At 50.1% G+C, this 18,809-nt stretch overlaps 1 protein-coding gene across 1 annotated transcript in view; it reads left to right on the top strand.

Moving 5' to 3' along the window:
* The first annotated feature begins 4,337 nt into the window (after positions 1 to 4,337).
* The window catches only part of PODXL2 (podocalyxin like 2), a 36,043-nt gene continuing 21,571 nt past the window's right edge, over positions 4,338 to 18,809 (top strand). Inside the window, exons 1-2 of the mRNA XM_049642252.1 lie at positions 4,338 to 4,341; positions 5,283 to 5,660. Coding sequence (XP_049498209.1) covers positions 4,338 to 4,341; positions 5,283 to 5,660 — 382 coding nt within the window. The remainder of the gene's footprint in view (positions 4,342 to 5,282; positions 5,661 to 18,809) is intronic.

Genomic DNA, 18,809 nt, shown 5'->3' with positions numbered 1-18,809 from the left:
CGGGCGGTGGCGGGGCCGGGGCGGGCGGCGGCGGCGGCGGCGGCGGGCCGCGGTGCTGGACAGCTCCCGGGCAGCCAACAAAGGGGCCGGAGCGCGAGGCGCGGGAGCGCGGGGCTCGGCTGGGCTGCTACGCCGTCCGCGACACGCGCGCTCCCGGGGCGCGGGGCGGGGGGGCGCGGGGGGCCACCGCGTGTGCCTCGTGTGAGAGCGGTTCCCCGGCGCGGGGGCGTGCGTGTGGGCACACACACACACACACACGCACGCAGGGGAGGCACGAGGAGTGTGGTGGATGGAGGGCGCGCCTGCACGCGCTCTCTGGGGGCTCTGTTGGGGGGGGGGGGGGGGGGGGGGGGGGGGGGGGCTTGGGGATGGTGGGAGCACTGGCGAGAGGAGGGCGGACTCTGGCCGCCAGCTGGGCGACAGCCACACAGGGAGACACGGCATTTACAGGGTCCCTGAGGCCACCACAGTGGGCGTGGGGCGCGGATGTCTTGCGGCCGCGAGGGGGAAAGTGCCAAACAGCCGTACACACAGCTGCTGCGACAATGAGGGGGGTGTGTTTACGCGCGTGTGGTGCTGCCGGACAGAAGGGGGGGTGTGTCATTGTCAAAGCCTGTCTAGACTGTGCGGGGCAACTTTATTAGGAGCTGACAAAAAAACACAAAAAACAAAAAACAAAAACACGTATGACAGCAACCAGGTCTGCTTGTGACAGCGACACTGCTGGATAGCTCCTGCGCTGCTGCCGCGCAGGGGTGCGCGTGAGAGACCTTTTGAGATGTAGTTCCCGTTCAGCGGTGCGCAAGGGCATTGGGATGTGTGTGGGTGATGACAGGTGAAATGTGGGGGGCAGGTGTGAAATGCATGTGCCCGTGACAGAACCTACTGGACGGCCTCTGAGTGGCAGACGTGGGATTCAGGTGTGTGCATGGCGGGTGGGCACAGGCATGTGGCAGCCGATGAGACAGGCCACCACCGCTGAATGAGGGGTGGGGGAGAAGTGCTGTCCGCAAGGGTGGGTCAAATAGGGACAGGACCGAACACCTTCTTCATGTGGCGGACACAGCCATGAGTACGTATTAAGGGGTGACTGTTAATCAGGGTTGGTGGAGAGGCGTACTGGAATGAGTGTGTGTGCACACGTGTGTGTATGTGTGTATGGGCTCACTTATCAGATAGCCTTGGCTGACTCCACTTCTGAGGGACACACAGGCGTATTGACATGTGTGGGTGTGACATGGGAGTTTGCCTGGGACACTGGCTACTGAGTCACCTCCCGTGCAGTTAACCCACAAAGACACAGGCACATGCGAGGATCTGTGGGAGTGAAGGAGAGGCTGTAAAGGGTCTCTGCCCAAGGAGGGAGAACAGTCTGCTTGGCAGTGAGATGGGTCATTGCCATGGCCCACGGTGACAGAATCCCAGGGAAAATGACTAGGAGCAGAAAGGGACCTCCCGCTCCGAGCATGCCCCCGGAAGGGTTAGTCAGTGAGGGTAGTTTTTCGCCACCATCAGTCCAGGGATAGCTAAGGACCAAAGGGGGTGTGCACAGAAATGCGTCCATCAGATCGTGTCTCAGACGCTCACACGCACCCGTGTCTGTGTTTGCATACCTTAAACCTTCTTTGGAAGAGGTGAGACTCAACAAATAAATTACATATTGATTAGCCTGCTGTTTCTTTGTGCGACAGCCACACCAGAGCTGGCAGGCACGGTGGGTCAGGACCCATGCCCAGCTGTGGCTGGCCATGGATTACTATGGGCAGCTCCACTCCTACTCGCCTCCCACCTGCTCCCTCCTGTGCACACTTCATGATGCATGTGATGTACGTTGTTGCCTCCCTTTTGGAGACGTGTGTGTTCAGCAGTATGTCTCGTTCTTCTACACCTTTCTATAGAAAGCCTTTGAGAACTCTTCAGCTTTGCTTCTCAGACACATCCAGACACACATAGGAATGTGCATGTGTGGCAGGGTGATTGTGCTAGACGATTTCTGTTGTAGCTGACGCTCAAGGGTGTGGGGGCCGTGTGGCAGGTGCTGCTGGGAGGCTCCCCGTATTGGTGTCTGGCAAGGGCTTAGGCAGATCTGTACTTCAAAGCTGCTGATGAGGGAAAGGGTGGGGGTGTAGCTGATGGTAGACATCAGAAAAGGATGTTTGGATCAGAAGCAGATTGCAGGGGAGATAAAACACGGGGATTAGTAAGGCCTTGTTTTTTTCACCCCCTAAGATGTAAGCCTGCTTCATTCGCCTCTTTTTCTGAGTTTGGGTCAGATTTTCAATTCTTTGAGGCTGGTCCCCGAATCCTTTTCATGTGCCTTCTTTTTCTCTCCCTCTCTCTCTGTTGGGAGTCATGAAGTAACAGAACATTTTAGGTGCTAAAGGAAAAAAAAGAAAGTCACAAAGAGTGTAATTCTGAACTTCCAAATCAGATGGAGTCTTCAATTAAAGCAGATTAATTATCAAGTGCAAAAGCAATTATACAGAGAATGCTTGGGTCTCAGCTACTATTTTCGGGGGCAAGTTTGAAAATAAGTAACCTCTCGCAATTACTTAAGTAATCACCCGTGGCCAAGGCTTTTGAACATATCAAGGTCTATATAAAGAAAAAATAATCATCACAGGGGAAAAATAGCTTCAAGAAAACGGAACCGTGTGCTGGAAAAGGGATGAAAACCCAGATCCCTTTTTTCACACACAGCTTTTCAGCAAGATTAACAAAATCTCTGTTCGTTCCTATTAGATGGTTGGAAAGGAAGAGGAGGAGGGAGGGGGAGAGAAGGTGGAGGGAGACGGTGGCTTCTCTGCCTGCCAGGTGGAGGGGAGAGGTTTGGAGAATGGAGGAACTCACCTCATCCTCTGCGCAGAGAGCTTCACTGACTAGGCGGTATTTGGTCAGCAGAGGTGAGACATCATCGGGACTGCTGGTCAGCCTTTCCTTGAGAGGGCATATTCGTTTTCTCAAGGTCCACGCTGCTCTGCAGAGCCGGACCAAGGCCTAGGAGGGAGTGACTTTGCTCCCTTCATGCCACGGGTCAGCTCTGAGAGAGGCAACTCTCAGGTGTCAAAGAGGCAATGCAAATTTGATCCTCCAGTGGTTTTATGGAGGATAAAATTCCAAGAATTCCTGAAGAAAACCAGTTTGCGCCTTTCAATAAAGGCTGACAAAGCGTCTTTCCCCACACACCTGCTAGATGCTGGTATATATAGATAAAGATTTTCAGCCAATGGCCTTTTCAGAGATTGGCTGCTCAGGGGCCCTGGGGATCCGTGAAATTTTTATGTCATTATTGCAAACGTTTCTCATCAATTGACATTTTTCCTTCATGGACTGTGTGAGGTTTTTCTGGGTAAGTTGATCACATCTGGTTCCCCCAGTCTTGGGGGGTACCACCTCTGCAGAACGGGGCTGTCGTACCTGCTTGTATCGTATGTAAAACTTAGACTACGCTTTCCACGCAGTGGTCATGTTTGAGGGGAGAGACCAGCTAATTACAGCTCTTCTATTAACTAGCTCTCTGACCTTAGCGTCACGGGGCCCCAGTCAGTGGGGTTGACCAAGTGGAATCAGACACGGGGCACGCCGCGTGAGGGAAGGAGGCTGTAAGATGGCCTGTTATGGTTTGGTGAGAAAAGTGCAGAAATTGGTTCAGAGGCTATGGTACAAGGAAGGTGCCTGGCCTAGTCTGGGAATGGCTGGGGAGCGCTTCTCACAAGCAGAGGCTGGAAGCGGGAGCAGGAGCTGGGTGGTGGGCACAGGTGGCCCCAGGCATTACCTGCTGCTGATTAAAAGCTCTTTGAGGCTTAGATGCCATCCCGGGTTTCCACTCATCAGTCCTGAGTTTTCCTCTGAAGTCGCATAGAATAACTGTGGTCTGTATTATTCATATTCACATCAACTTTGTATTTTAATATATTTGAAGATACTGACCATTGCCTCTCGAATATTCTCTTTTCCTGGCCAAGAACGTCCCAGTAGGTAGGATAATATTACTTACATTTATGGAATACAGCCTGTTCGTTGGAGCCCGGTCTGTAGGGAGCTTACCTCATTTGAGGTCCCTGCCTCCCGGGAAGCTGTGGAATTTTTGTCCTTGCTTTACAGATGAGGAAACCGGGGCCCCTGGTGGAGAAGTAGCTTACCCAGAGTGGCTCAGTGAAGCCAGGACGCAAACCTGCTTGCTTGGCCCAAGCTCTCTCTGCAGGGCATCCTTCTGTGTTCCATTTCAGGATCTGTTGACCCTCTCCTGCATACTTCTTAACTGTGTTAAGCCCCGTTCACTCGGAGGGCTTTCCTTACGACTAAATGTTGCATTCACGGTCCCATGCTGTCCGACCATGCGTACCATGCAGTCTCCACCGTGCTCTGGATGCAAAGCTTAGGGCTTGCGACTGCTTCATAAGGTGGTTGTAAGGATCCAAGTTCAGATGACGCTTGCAAAGCATTTAGCACAATAGTGTTAGCTCTCATTTTTTATTAAAAACATCACAAAAAATTTCCGTGAGCTACTCAAGCCAGGGCCCAGTGCACAACAGGGGTAGTGGGACGTATCTCTTCCCTACATCACTGAACGTTAGTCTTGGAACAGAAAATGTAGAGGTCATTTCACCCACCTTACTTAATTTTCGGATGAGGAGACAGAGAGGTTTTAAGCAACTTTCCAGAAGACATATAGCGAGTTAGTAATATTTGTGTAATTAAGTTGTGAAACTGGCAAACAGGGCTGTCTTCCTATTCTTAGTGAGCGGGAGTGAGAGAGAAGAAGAAAAGATACCCTTTAATTTACTGGGTTTTGTTTGTTCATTTGTGTTATAGGTTAGGAAAGAGGGATCCTCCAAGATTCTAAACAAATATGTTATTATCGACACTGCATGAGTTTGAACTGCGATCTCATGTGGTTCTTAAAGACTGTTCAGGAGATCGTACTGCTGAAATACAAATCACGTTCCTAATGCAGTTTTGGAAACTGTTCAGCTTAGGATGGAAGCCTGGGGAACAGTGTGCACACAGAGTCCTTACAAGCAGGGACCTGTCCTTCACTGCATCTGTGCCCTGAGCACCCAGCCCAGTTGTGAGGAAGGTGGGCACTGGGAGCAGTTTCTGAGTGAGCAAATGCCCAGTGGGTGCTGAGCCAGATGAACCTCACTCTGTCCTGCCCACCTCCCTTGGTCTCTCCTTTGCCCCTTCACAGGAAGGGCTGGGCAGTTTGGCCTTCGTGGAGTGAGAACAGCAGCCTCTGGCAGCCCCTGGGTGTCAGGAGTGTCCCCCCTACCCCTCTGCAGTCCCCCCCCCCCCACCACCCCTAGGTTCTTTCCAGGGTGACCTTCGCCAGTCTGACCTTTCCGGCCTCTCACAACCATCTGGCTTCCGTGTCTGTGCAGGAGCGTCCCTGGGCACATGCACAGCTGGGTCCGATGAGCCTGGCCCCGAGGGCCTCACCTCCACCTCCTTGCTGGACCTCCTGCCACCCACGGGCCTGGAGCCGCTGGACTCGGAGGAACCCAGTGAGGCCATGGGGCTGGGAGCTGGCCTGGGGGCCCCTGGCTCGGGCTTCCCCAGCGAAGAGAGTGAAGAGTCCCGCATCCTGCAGCCGCCACAGTACTTCTGGGAAGAAGAGGAGGAGCTGAATGACTCCAGCCTGGACCTGGGACCCACTGCAGGTAGCTTTCCTCACCTAAGAGTATGTGCTGACTGCAGCTGGGACTGAGGCCGTCAGGCAGAACGCCAGAGGACCATTTCCTTGTTCAAATCACATCTCTTGTCTCTCCCGCCAGCTTTTACCATGCTGCTGCCCTCCTGTACAGAGGCGCAGTCTCTGGGGCTCTGAATGCTTTACTGATCCAAGAGGCTCTTTTCTTTTTAACCTTTGCTGCTGTTTAGGGAGCCCATGTTCTGTGTTCACATAACTCTAGAACGCTTACAGCCCATGAGCGAAACCTTCTCCCCATTTAGACATGAGAGAACTGTGGCTCAGAGGAGCTAAAAGCATGCCTGAGGTCGTGCACCTGTTCGTATGCTCAGTCATGGTCCAAGCCTAGGTCTTTCCAAGGTCTAGGGTTTTGTTTGTTGCCCTGCTGTGCTGTATCATCTCTGTCGAAGGTTCCCGCGCCCTTCCTGAGGTCTCTCGGACCCTTGATCAAGGCACTGTAACTGCCTTTCTCTCAGTCATGCACCAGAGCTGTTTCTGGGGTTTATAGAGCATGGCTGATGACCGCGTGTGGGCCAAAGCGAGCCTGAGGCCTGGCAGCGAGCAGGAATGTCTGCAGTTAGGGACTGGATACAGATGTGTGTCTTCATGCTTGTGGCTTTGGCAGCTGTGCTCATTCTTTTTTTCTTTTTTTTTTCTTAAGTTTATTCATTTTGAGAGAGAGAGAATGAGTGGTGGAGGAGCAGAGAGGAAAGGGGGCAACCCAGGCGGGCTCTGTGCTGTCAGCGTGGAGCCCGGCATGAGGCTTGAGCCCATAAACCGGGAGATCATGACCTGAGCTGAAATCAGGAGTCAGACGTTTAACTGGCTGGGCCACCCAGGCACCCAGCAGAAGCCCGTTTTTAAATGTTGCCCTGGCAGTGTGTGTGTGTGCATGCACATGGGGGTGGGGTGTTGCAGAATTTAGTCCTAATCTTTCTTTTGAGAGTATATAGTATTTTGGATTTATGTTCTCTAATTATAAAAAGAATACACGGAGATGGTAGAATACATGACAACTGCAAAGAAGAAAATAATAATTCATCCATGACCTCACAACTCAAAGAGAATGACTATTAATACTTTGGGATACAACCTTGTAGTCACTTTTATGTGCCACATTGGAATCCCGTTTTCATTTAAAATATTTCACAAGTGTATTTCCACATCATTAAGTATTCCTTTTTAACCTGGTTTTTAATGACTACACAGTATTTCATCATGTGGATCATTTTATATATAAAACCAGCTCTCTCTCGTTGAATATTTAGGTTGTTAACAGTTTAATGTTGCTAACACTGTTATTATATGTTTTTGCAGTTTTTTGATTATTTCCTCATAATACAATTCTAGAATAAAATTGCTAGGTGTAAAGATGTATTTCCTGGGTGGGATGTATCAGCATCCCACGGAGAAATAGAAGACACAGTCAAACTGAGATAATCCAGGGAGGGTTTACTTATAGAACAAGGGACTTAGGAAGGTGTGGGCAAGGGATAGGCCAGCAACAAGAACCCAGGGCTAGTGGCAGTGGGGCACTCAGCGCCCGTACACCCTAAGGGACAGAGGGAGGGATGGATGAAAGCAGCCAGGAGGGATAGATAGAGTGTGGTGGAGAGCAAGTAATCCTGACAAGAGCAGTGACCCAGCAGGGGCGAAACCAGGAAAGTAAATAACCCACCCCTTCTCTTTCCATCTTCTGCCAGGGGCCCTGTCATTCCTTCTTCCCCTGCCTCTGTTGAGGAGTCTGGTCAGGAAGCAAGGACATGGCCTGTTGATGTAATTCATGGGGTAGAGAAGGATAGAGAGGGGATCTGGAGGGGGTGGAGCATGTCTGACACAAAGGATGGGAATCTTTCCACAGGCTTTTGTTCAGTATTTCCCAATCAGCCTCCAGAAAGGTCTTTCCAGTTTGCATATCCACCAAAGGTGGAATGAATGCCAGTGTTTTGGACCCTTCCCACAACTGTATTTTGTCATTGAGAAATGTTGGTCAATTTGTTTGTTTGGTTTTTTATTTTTTTTTTTTTACGTTTTTGTTCATTTTTTGAGAGACAGAGACTGTGAGTGGGGGAGGGGCAGAGAAAGAGAGAGAGAGAGATGCAGAATCCGAAGCAGGGTCCAGGCTCCAAGCTGTCAGCACAGAGCCCGATGTGGGGCTCGAACTCGCGATCCGCTTAACTGACTGAGCCACCCAGGCGCCCCAAAATCTTGGTCAATTTGATAGGCAAATTATAATGGCCTTCGATTGCTAGTAAATTTTAACTTCATGTATGTGTATATATTCTGACCATTTACAGTCTTTTCTGATTTGAGGCATGGTATAATTAAGAGCAGATTCCCAAAGTCCCTGCAATGACAATTAATAGCTATGTGATTTTTGGCAAGTAGCAACCTAAGCCTCAATTTTCTCATCTAGGAAATAGTATCATAGGGTTGTGAGGTTTAAATGCAGTAATACATCTAACGCGCTTAGCACAGTGCTTGGTACGTCACAAGTACTCCGTAAATATTAGCTGTTACTACCTTTAGATTTTTTTCTATTGAAGCTTTAGTTCTTTCCTGCCACTGTACAGATCTGCATATAAAAAGGATGCTAACCTTTTCTCTGACGTATATAAAAAACATTTTTCCAGTTTATCACTTTTATCTTTATTATAGTAACTTTTGACATAACGTATTTTTTACGAACTTGGACGGTCTTTCTTTTGAAATGTTTGAAATGTTTTTATGTGTTTTTCTTTGCTTTATGTTTAGAAAATCCTTTCCCTCCCTGAGATATATGCCCCTTTATTTCCTTTGTTCTTTTTCACCTTCAGTTTTTACACTTAACTCTTTAACAGTAATTTATTTTGGTACGCGGTATAAGGTAGAGATTGAATTCATTTCCCCCGTAAAGCTTGCTGCTTGACGCAGAGGCATATCCCCCCGCACTGAAAAGAAGTGCTAGACAATTAGATGTACTCGGGTCTTTCCCTGGGCTTTTCCCTTGTTTAGACTCTCGAGACTCTGGTCTGAGGCAAGCAGTCATTCTGAGAGCCGCGGTCGAGAACGCCACGGTGGTGAGCCAGGGACCCTCCTCAGGATCACAGTGGGTGGGATGGCTCCTTAGGCTTCAGTGAACTCACGTTTGCTCTGCCTCTCCCTTCCCTTCCCCTCCTTTTCCTCTCACGTCACCTCTCTCCTCCCATTAGCCGATCTAGGCCTCTTAATAGTGAAAACAGCTGTCGTTCATTGAACACGTGCTACATCACGGGCACTTTGCCCGCATTCCTCTTGTGCCAGCTCTGTCGTGTGGTCTGTTTCCTCATCTTTGCTCTACACCCGAACGACCGCAAAACGGGGACTCGGGTGCCCTGCACGAGGAGTAGGTGAGGGGGAGGGAGAGCTGCTTCGGCCAGGCTCTCGCATTGCTCTCCCTCCCACCGGGCCCTTCCCTTTCCTCAGGTGGCTCTCTTCTCCGTACACCCCCAAGGCAGTTCGTGAAAGCACAGTACCCACGGAACAAAAGCTAAACATCTTAGCACTGCAGAAAATGCTCTTGACATCTGGCCCGGCCTTCCCCTTGGCCCCATCTCCTTCCCTTCTCCAACATGCATCGTTTAATTAGCCTATTATCGTCCCCACTTGGCAGATGTGGAACTGATGCACAGGGAAGTGCTTTAACAAGGTCACACTTGGTATGTGACGGAGCTGGATGGAGAATCGGTGCCTTTTTACTGACAGCGGCTCAGGTCTGTTCCCCGAGCCTGTGGTGCCCTGCCCCCTGTCCTGTCTGCTCGGAGCGCCGTTGGGCATCCCGACCGCCTGGGGGACTTGTACCTGCTGCCACCCCTAGCTTGAAAGACACAGCCTCTGAGAGGCCTTTCCAGCTCTGCCATGTGAGCAGGACTGCACGTGGTTGTGGTCCAAGGGGGCCTCGCTGAGCAGGGGGGCCAGGGCCCAAGTCCAGGGTGCACACTGCTCACTGGGCCATGGGCCAGACGAAGGAGTGCCTTTTTCTAAGTCACCTACCCAGAGGGGCGTCTCTGTGAGCTGGCGGTGGCCCTGAAGTTAAGCTGCGTCGTCACAGTACCTTGATGACATGGTGTTAGACCACAACAGAGGCAGAAAGTGTCCCAGGTGTGAGGCTCATTTGGATGGGGAGGCAGCCCAGACAGGACAGAGTGTGCCAGTCCCTTCTGCTCCTGACCCTGAAAGTCACAGGCTTCCACCCAGGGGTTCTCTGGAAGGAAGGAGGGCATTGCCCCTCGGGGTTTGCCCCTCAGGTCGGAGGAGACCCCAGGAGCCTTCAAAGGGCCTGCCTGGGTGAGGAGTCCGTCCAGAGGTCAGAGTGACCATGCTAAGTGCCATCCTGACACGGCCCCTGGGGACGTGAATATGTCTGAAAGCCATGCCGTGGCCCGGCCCAATCGCAGACCTGGTACCCTTCTAGTAATTACGATACCGACCCATATGTGAACACCGGGCATGCGTCAGCACCGTGTTAGGTGTTCCAGTATAATATCTCATCTGATCTTCACAGAAGCAAGTATATGTGGTTACTCCCATCCCCCCAGGGAATAAACTGAGGCTGCGGGAGTTTGGATAACAGCCCTGGGTACTAAGCATTCAGACCTGAGTTCTCAGACTCCATAGCCTTGGCTCTTTCCATGAGGTTGCCTCTTAGCTCGCAATTTTATTCGAGGCCAGCAGTAAGTAGTGTCTTGTATTTTACCACTGGTAAATTCTCACCATTTTATTCATAGAATTTTCTCTTTGGTTAACTCATTGGAACTTCACAACCACCCTGTGAGCTCCACAGGCAGCAGCCGTCACTGCTTCACAGATGCTGAAACCCAGGCCCAGAGAGGACAAGCGCTTTGCCCAAGGCCATACAGCTTGTGTGCAGCAAAGCCTGAGTCTGGAATCAGCAACTCCTGAGCAGTGAGGGGCCTGTGCCTGGCCGCCTGCCATGGGAGCGCACCAGTGGCCTGTGTCAGAGAGGAAACAGTGTGTTCCATTGTCACCAGTAGTGTGCTACGTCTCGTTGCTAGTTTGTTGGACCTAGAAGAGCCAGAGCTAGGCTCCTCCTGCAGCGACCGTCCTGAGGCCCCGCGGCCAAAACAGCCGCTGGCGTTTCTGATCGGCTGCTGATGAGTGTGCTGTGACCTTGAGCGGGTTCCTTGTCTCATCTTGGCTTCAGCCTCTCATCTGTAAGCAAGGAACGATTGATGGAAGCCTTCTCCAGCTTTAAAATATTATGATTTTCTGACATTTCAGGTGAAAAAAGTGGTCTCAGCAAAATAAGGAGGAAGTGTGGATCTCCACTCCGCCAGCTAGCATCAAGCCAGCTTAAGACCTGAGGGGTTCATTCTGGCAGGATTGTCAATGATTGATAATAATTTCCCAGGTTACCCACTCATCCCGAGGCTCTCTCTCCTGTCACCCTCCACCTCTTTCGTTCTCCAGTATCCTTAATAAAGTTCTCTGCATGCAATTTTAATTTTCCTGGTGAATAAGCTAATTAGTGTTCTACAAGAAAAGTGATAACTCTTCGGGGTTGGCAAGTTCTAGAAATCTACCTCAGATAGGCTCACAGGACTGTGTGAAAAAAGAGGTGTTAATGGGCCCAGTAAGCCCAGAGCCCAGGCAGGGGGTATCCAGGTGTGGAAATGGGACAGGAGAACCTGGCTTGCTTCATCATGCTTCACTCCCCTCGCTGGCTTCTTTCTTAGGCACGAAGTCCATGCGTGGTGGCTTTAGAGAGCCTCCAGCGACTCCCGTGTCATCTCCTTTCACTTAACAGCCCCAACAGACAGAGAGCTCTGCCTCCCCAGCATTTCTAGAAGAGCCTCAGAATGGAAGCTCCTCAGTCTGCCCTGGGTGATGAGCCCATCTCCGACCCAATCCTGAGGCCTTGGGGATGGAGTTCTCTGGGCCAGACGGGGTCTCGAGCATGCCTGGAGGCAGGGGGTAGGGCCCCATGCTCCTGGACTAAGAGGACCGAGCAGCACCTGCCAAGCGATGGGTAGGCATAAACCACACTGCTCTCGAATAAGGAACGTTCATAGCATGCTTATATTATTTTAGAAATCGTTTTCACGTAATTTTTTTTAACCTCAGAGCGACCTGATGAAATCCATAAAAGCAGGCATGGTTAGTATCACCGTTTATAACTAAGGAAACTGGCTTAGAGAGGTTTAAAAGGGGCACTAAATTACACAGGTAGTAAGCGGCAGAGCTAAATCTCAAATTTGAGATTTCTACTTCAAGAGCTGCTACTCCTCCATCTAAAATTATTCATTAAACCACTTTAATTACTGTTGCCTGTAATGAATTTCATAGAAACCAGATCATCAAAACCACTGTCTGCTGGGACCTGGAAATAGCTTCCATACATTGAGATTGTACCTGCTCTTGAGTGATCTGACCTTCTGGGTCACTGCACACACATCAGGCGTGTTGCTAAGAAGCCCACTGACAGAGTTGCTTTCACCTAGATGCTAAAAGAAAAAAAAAAGCCCTTTAGTTTTGTTTTACACTAGTAACAAACATCCTGGTGTGAAAATTAGAAAATGTAGAAAAGAAGAAAGTGAAAACCACTCATGATCCCATCACCCAGAATTGGCGAATGTTGACATCTTGGCACATGTCTTTCTGGACGGTTTTCCCGTACGGGAAATACACAGAATGTGCTTTTATGAAAAATGGAATGACAGTGCCCAGGTCTCGGTGTTTCACTTGGCAGCATCTTTCCACGTCCGCTGACAGGGCCCTCCGCCCCCAGTTGTAAGGCTGGAATAGCATCCCGAGGAGGACCAGGCTACCACGTGCTCAGTTAATGCCCTGCTGCCTGAGCACTGGACGGTTTCCAGTCTGTTGTTACCCTCTCTGTGCCATGATGGGAATCCTTGGAACCGCATCACCGTGAGCATCCTCACTGTTTCCGTAGGGTGCACTGCTAGGAGTGAAATTACAGGGTCAGAGTGTTTGGTTTTAAAGCTCTTCATTCATAATCCCCCCCCCCCCCCCATTGTGGTCCCATCAGCGGCAGACTGAGTGCCTGTTTCCTGCACTCATCGAATCCTGGCGATCACCTTTAAATATATCCGCAGATCGTCCAGTTGGCAGTCCAAAAAATGTATCATTTTGTTGAATTTACATGTCTTTGATGACTCCTGAGGTTGACCATTAAAAAGTCATTTGTAATTATGCTGAAAGCTTCTTCCCTTGTGCCTCTGTTTTATACAAGTCTATTGTGAATTTTGTGAGTGTTTTTGTATTAACACTCGCTCGAATAACTGGCTTGAGTGTTGCACTCACAGGGCAATTTTCAGTGATTTGACATTAACCGAAAGGGACATTTAAAGTGATCTTTCAAGGCCACTGGCTTGGTGCCTGTTTAAATTTCATGTCCCAAACAGGGAAGTCAGCTCATAATATTTCAGCTGACGCCGAGGGTCAAGCATGAGATTATGGCTACCCCAGAAGGCAGAAATGAAGTCCAGTGTGACCTTGATAAACTGGGGAAAGAGACTCACAAAAGTGATGAAATATATGAGGGGAAAAGATGCAACTTGATCTGTTTAGGGAACAAACAGCCAGCCCCAGAGTGAGATGGAAAGGAAAAGCAAAAGCCTGGAGAATCCAGGCTGTCCAGGGCCCGGAGTTTCATCCGAGTGGCCTCCTGCTAGCCGCCAGATCACGTCCAGTGGGGAGAGTGTAGCGTGAGGGCTGTGTTCGGCTCAGACCCTTCTGCATGAGTCAAACATCAGCCAGCTTCTAGCCCGTGAATCTTGTTCACTTTTGCACAATTCACTCAGCAAATATTTATTGTGTACCTACTCTGCTGATTTTGTGACCACTCTTAAAAGGTGTGGGGAATCCAGACTTGCCACAAGAGAAGAATGACAAGGGGAGGGGTGGAGAATGAGGAATAATCCCAGTTGTTTGGCCCCAGGCAAAGAAGGCTGAATTGGAACAGCTGAGAAAATATGTAGGTTTTTATCCCGAGGGAGAGGCTTCCCACAATTTCCTCACTTAGATAAAACAGAAATGAGCTTGAGTTGTAAAGGGACCATTGAAGGTGGGTTTAAGGAATTTGGGGAGGAAAAAAAGCCGCCAAGATAGAATTGCCTCTTGAGGCACCTGGGTGGTCATCTGGGTGGCGTCGGACTTTAGCTCAGGTCATGATCTCGCAGTTCGTGGGTTTGAGCCCCTTGATGGGCTCTGACCTGACAGCTCAGAGCCTGGAGCCTGGGTTCTGTGTCTCCCCCTCTTTCTCCCCCTCCCTGCTCATGCTCGCTTGCTCGCTCTCTCAAAAATAAATTTTAAAAAGCTAAAAAAGGGGCGCCTGGGTGGCTTAGTCGGTTGAGCTTCCGATTTCAGCTCAGGTCACGATCTCGCTGTCCGTGAGTTCGAGCCCCGCGTCAGGCTCTGGGCTGATGGCTCAGAGCCTGGAGCCTGCTTCCGATTCTGTGTCTCCCTCTCTCTCTGCCCCTCCCCCATTCATGCTCTGTCTCTCTCTGTCTCAAAAATAAACATTAAAAAAAATTAAAAAAAAAAGCTAAAAAAAATTTTTTTAACTGAAAAAAAAATGCCTCTCTAAGGAGACATAGTCTTATTCTTGAAGAGACATATTCTTGAAGACAGTGACAGCCCATGTTACCTAGACTTAGTTGTCATCTGCTCAAGATGACCCCCCGGGTCCCTTCTTGTGCTAGAACGCTAGTTCCTTCGTGTCCCATAGCAGGAACACCCCACTGCAGATAAACTTGCAACCAGCTGGGTGTGTGGAATGTAAGACCGCACCAGGGTTTTAAGAGAATGCCTTAGGGAGAAGAGCCTGCCTTCTGGGCGAGGTGATTTGAATGCTTTCTGTCATTTCACCTCAGCCTCAACTTCCCAGAGGGATGGCGGGCTAGCCTGGAGGCCGGTCAGCCAGCCTCCTGGCCCCTGTGGCTGCAGAACTCTCAAGCTGTGCCTTGAGCTCGCCCTGCCAACTAGTCTGCTGATTCAAGCCCAGCCTTAAAGAGATGGGCCTTGGCCCACAGTGTGGATGCCCCGGGGAGAGGTGATGCCGCTGCCGGTAGTTGGTTCCTCGCTGCGTCTGAAGCCAAGTCCGGGTGTCGTCCTAACTGAGCAGGCCGCCCACGAGCCTGAGTTTTACACCTTTACAACTGTGATAAGTGTAGCTTCACAACTGAGAGCGAGTGTCCTCCCTACTCCCCCCCTACTCCCCCCGTAAGCTTTTCTTTCCTCATCTGTGAAAGGCAGGCTGTGGGCTCTCTGATCTTGCAGGGCCCCTGTGTCGTGTGAAATACCCCAAGTCTGTCTTTTGAAGGCCTGATTTCCCTCGGCTCCAGGGAAGATGTAGTTCCCAGTGGAAGCCACCAGGGGGTACTGCAGCTTCACAGACCTGGCACCCCGTGTTCAGGGAGGGAGATTCCTGAGGCTGGGGTGGGGGGGAGGGTTGGCTGAGGTCCCAGGGGGTCCTCTGCTATCTCACAGACAGTGAGGGGACTGAGCTACCTGTCTCCTGAGTGCCCTTGCAGCAGAGCCACTCCCTGACCTTCCATGCTTTGAGGTCAGGCCCCCTCTGGAGGGTCTAAGCTGTGGGGGACCTTTGGCATCTCTTCAGTGTCCCAGCTGTCCCTACCCTCCAGGGGATAGGGACAGGCTTTGCCTGGCTCTCGTGCCGTCTTGAACATGTCTTCTGGGCATCTGTGTTTGTTCACACTCGGGTCCCCGTACGGGGAGTGTGGGGAGTGCTCTGTGGGTATGCCTTTGTCCCAAACAGGCTTTCAGCATTCATGGGACCCTCCTGTCCTGCCTCCCTGTGCTGAAGTAAATGAGATGGGCAGCCAAGCCTCAGGCACTAAGCAGGAGAGGCTCTCCCCGTGTGGAGTCACAGCTCTTGGTGACAGCAGTGGACAGGACTTGGGACGCACCACCTGTCACTGCACTGGGAGACCTGGGGCAGGGGGTGGAGGGGTGCCCGGAGCAGCCACCTGCCTTGCCTGGCCCATCGTGTCTCACCCGCTGTGGTGTGGCGCAGCTCCCTCCTCCATCGCTCTCCTTTTCCTGCCCCACCTCCCTGCTTTTCTTCTCTTCCTCCATTGCCAGTCTATTCCCTTTTCCCTTCTCCAAGACCACTGCTCCTGCTCCCTCTCCCAGGCCAGTGTCGCCAGGCCCGGGAAGCCTCTCCTTGGACACCTGAGTGGGAGAAGCACGTTCTGCCCCGTCCGCCAAGGCTGTTCCCCTCTTACGGCACTGTGTTCCTTGCTCCTGGAGCCTTCAGAAGCTCCTGGTCCAGGTTGGCCTGCCCTGTCCCTTTCCTTGTTTCATTCCCCTTCTGGTGGCTCCAGCATGTTCACTAGCCAGTAGTTAAAGGGATTTCTCTCTAACTCCGTATTTAAAAAAATAATTCAAATTTACAGAAGACTTGCAAGAATAATTTCCGTATACCCTTCACTCAGATTCCCCCACTGTTAACATCTTACCCAACATATACATGTATACTTACAGACATGCAGTTTTTTTCTAAACCATTTGATAGTAAGTTGTAGACATGATGCCCCTTTGCTGACTTTACATACTTCAGTGTATATTTTTTTTTTTTAAGTTTGCTTATTTATTTTAGGCAGGGGTGGGGAAGAGCTAATGGGGGAGGGGCAGAGGGAGAGAGAGAGGAAACCTCAAGCAGGTTCCACACTCAGCACAGAGTCTGACGTGGAGCTCGATCCCATAACCCTGGGATCGTGACCTGAGCTGAAACCAAGAGTCGGACACTTAACCAAATGAGCCACCCGGGTGCCCTTTCAGTGTATGTATATTTTTTAACATTTTAAAGTTTTTAAAATTTATTTTGAGAGAGAGTGGGGGAGGGGCAGAGAGAGGGAGAGAGAGAGAGAGAGAATTCCAAGCAGGGTCTGCTGTGTCAGCACGAAGCCTGATGTGGGGCTTGAACCCACAAACTGTGAGATCACGACCTGAGCCGAAATCAAGAGCTGGATGCTCAACCGACTGAGCCACCCAGGTGCCCCTCAGTGTATATTTCTCAAGAATGGAGACATTCTCTTACAAAATCAAGGTACAATGACCATCAGAAAATTGGCATGGATACAATACTGTTATATAATTACAAACTTTAGACTTTCCATTCCCCACCCCCTGCCCAGTGTCCATGGTAGCAGAAGAAAACAAAATTATATTTTACAGTTCAGTATCCAGTCCAAGATCATGGACTGCATTTATTGTCATGCCTTGTTACTTTTATTCTGGAAAGTTCTCCAGACTTTATCTTTCATGACCTTAACATTTTTGAAGGAGATAGGCTATTTTGTAGAATACCTCTCAGTTTTGTCTAGTGTTTCCCCATGATTACATTCAGGTTCTGCATTTTTGACAGGAATGTCATACAAGTGCTGTTCTCTTTCTCAGTGAATCTTGGTGCTACTCTTGGACAAAGGATGGTTTCTTTACTTTTTTTTTTTTTTAACTTGATTTTTTTTGAGAGAGAAAGTGGTCACTCATGCGATAGTGTGGGAGGGGCAGAGAGTCTCTCAGGCAGGTCCTGCACAGTCAGGGGCTCGATCCCAACAACTGTGAGATCGTGACCTGAGCCAAAGTCCAGAGTCAGATGCTTAACCAACTGAGCCACCCAGGCGCCCCTTTACTTGTTATTCTATGTTCATATTTGGATCCAGTCCCCCTGCCCACTCTTCCTGGCAACCTCGTTTCCATCCCACCAGGGTTGGTCCCACACCTGCTCCCATTCCACTTCCCTCCACACCTTCTTTGGTTCATAATCTGTGTCCCCACAGGGTCTCCCCTTAAATTCTTGTTTCTGTGTAAGAGACATTTCTGATACTCAGATCATATCTAGATTTGTCAGGAAACCGTCAATCCTTTCCTGCCCTGCCCTCTTCCCAGGATTCTCCTTGACTAATTTATCACTCAGGCGCTTCTCTTACTCCTCGTCTTGTGGAGCAGACTTCCAAAATGGTGCCACTTTTCCTATTATGATCTTATAGTACGTAAATTTAGTGATAATAACGGGGAGGAGGTAGAGGAATAGCTGAAGTGGCTCAGGTATTCGCTGTGCAGTGTGGGCTGTGCCCAGGCTTTATCTCAGTGCATCCTGACCACAGCCCTGTGTGTCAGGTACTACTGTTGTTTTATAGATAAGGAAGAGGAGACACATGGAGGTCAAGTGCATGTCCAAGGCCACACTGCTGATAAGCAGCGGGAACTGGGAACTGAGATCGCACAGTAAAAGAAGAAGGAATAATTTTGGAAGGGGAGAGGTGGTAAAAAAAACTAGAAAAAAAGCCTGCTGAGTCCAAGCACCAGGGTGCATTATTAGTGATTTGTCAAGTCACCAGAGATGAGAGGGCTGGAGAGAGCAAAGGCTTGGTGGAAGATGTAGATTTGGGAGTCTTTAGCATGGAGGCCATAGAGAAAGTCTTTAGAATCAGTAACTCACTGAGAAAGAAGTGTGGAGATGTTGAGTCAAGGGCTGGCTGTGTGGGCGTAATCACACGGAGGGAGCCGGGGAGGAGCTAGTGAAGGAGTAGTCCACACCTTCAGAGGCTCTTCTCTCTCCCTAAATGGACAGGTCCTGGGTTCAGGAGGCAGAAAGTGCTAGTCAAGAGTTCAGCAAACACACATTGCTCTCTTTTCTGCACTGGGCCAGGCACTATGTTAGGTGCTTGGAACAAAGGGGTGAAGAAAATCCCCTTGCTTGGCAATCAGAGTTCGTGGTCTCGTAAATCCTGTATTATTCTTATTTGGGACGGCAGAGGAGTTGTTTTTAATGTCACTGGTGTATGAGACACATTTATCAAAACTGTCTCCAAAGTGTTGAATATCAGCGCCAGGAAGAACCTTAGAAATCAGATATGCCAGTATCCATTCGTCCCATGAAAAACCGAAGCCCAGAGAAGCCCAGGGACTGACCATTGCTCAGACAAATCAGTTGGTGGCTGACTCTTCTGGCTTCCAGGCCCCATCACCCACAGCATGACGGCTGTTATTGTCTAGTTTAGTTGAGGGAATTCTGTTGGGAGCCAGGCTGCCTTTGGAGGAATAGAGAACTCGACTTTTGGAAAGTCCACATCAAATGAGTAGAGGGATCGTT

This window comes from Panthera uncia, chromosome A2 (assembly GCF_023721935.1).
Source record: "Panthera uncia isolate 11264 chromosome A2, Puncia_PCG_1.0, whole genome shotgun sequence".
Taxonomy (NCBI): Eukaryota; Metazoa; Chordata; class Mammalia; order Carnivora; family Felidae; genus Panthera; species Panthera uncia.
This window is presented reverse-complemented; position numbering and strand designations above follow the sequence as displayed.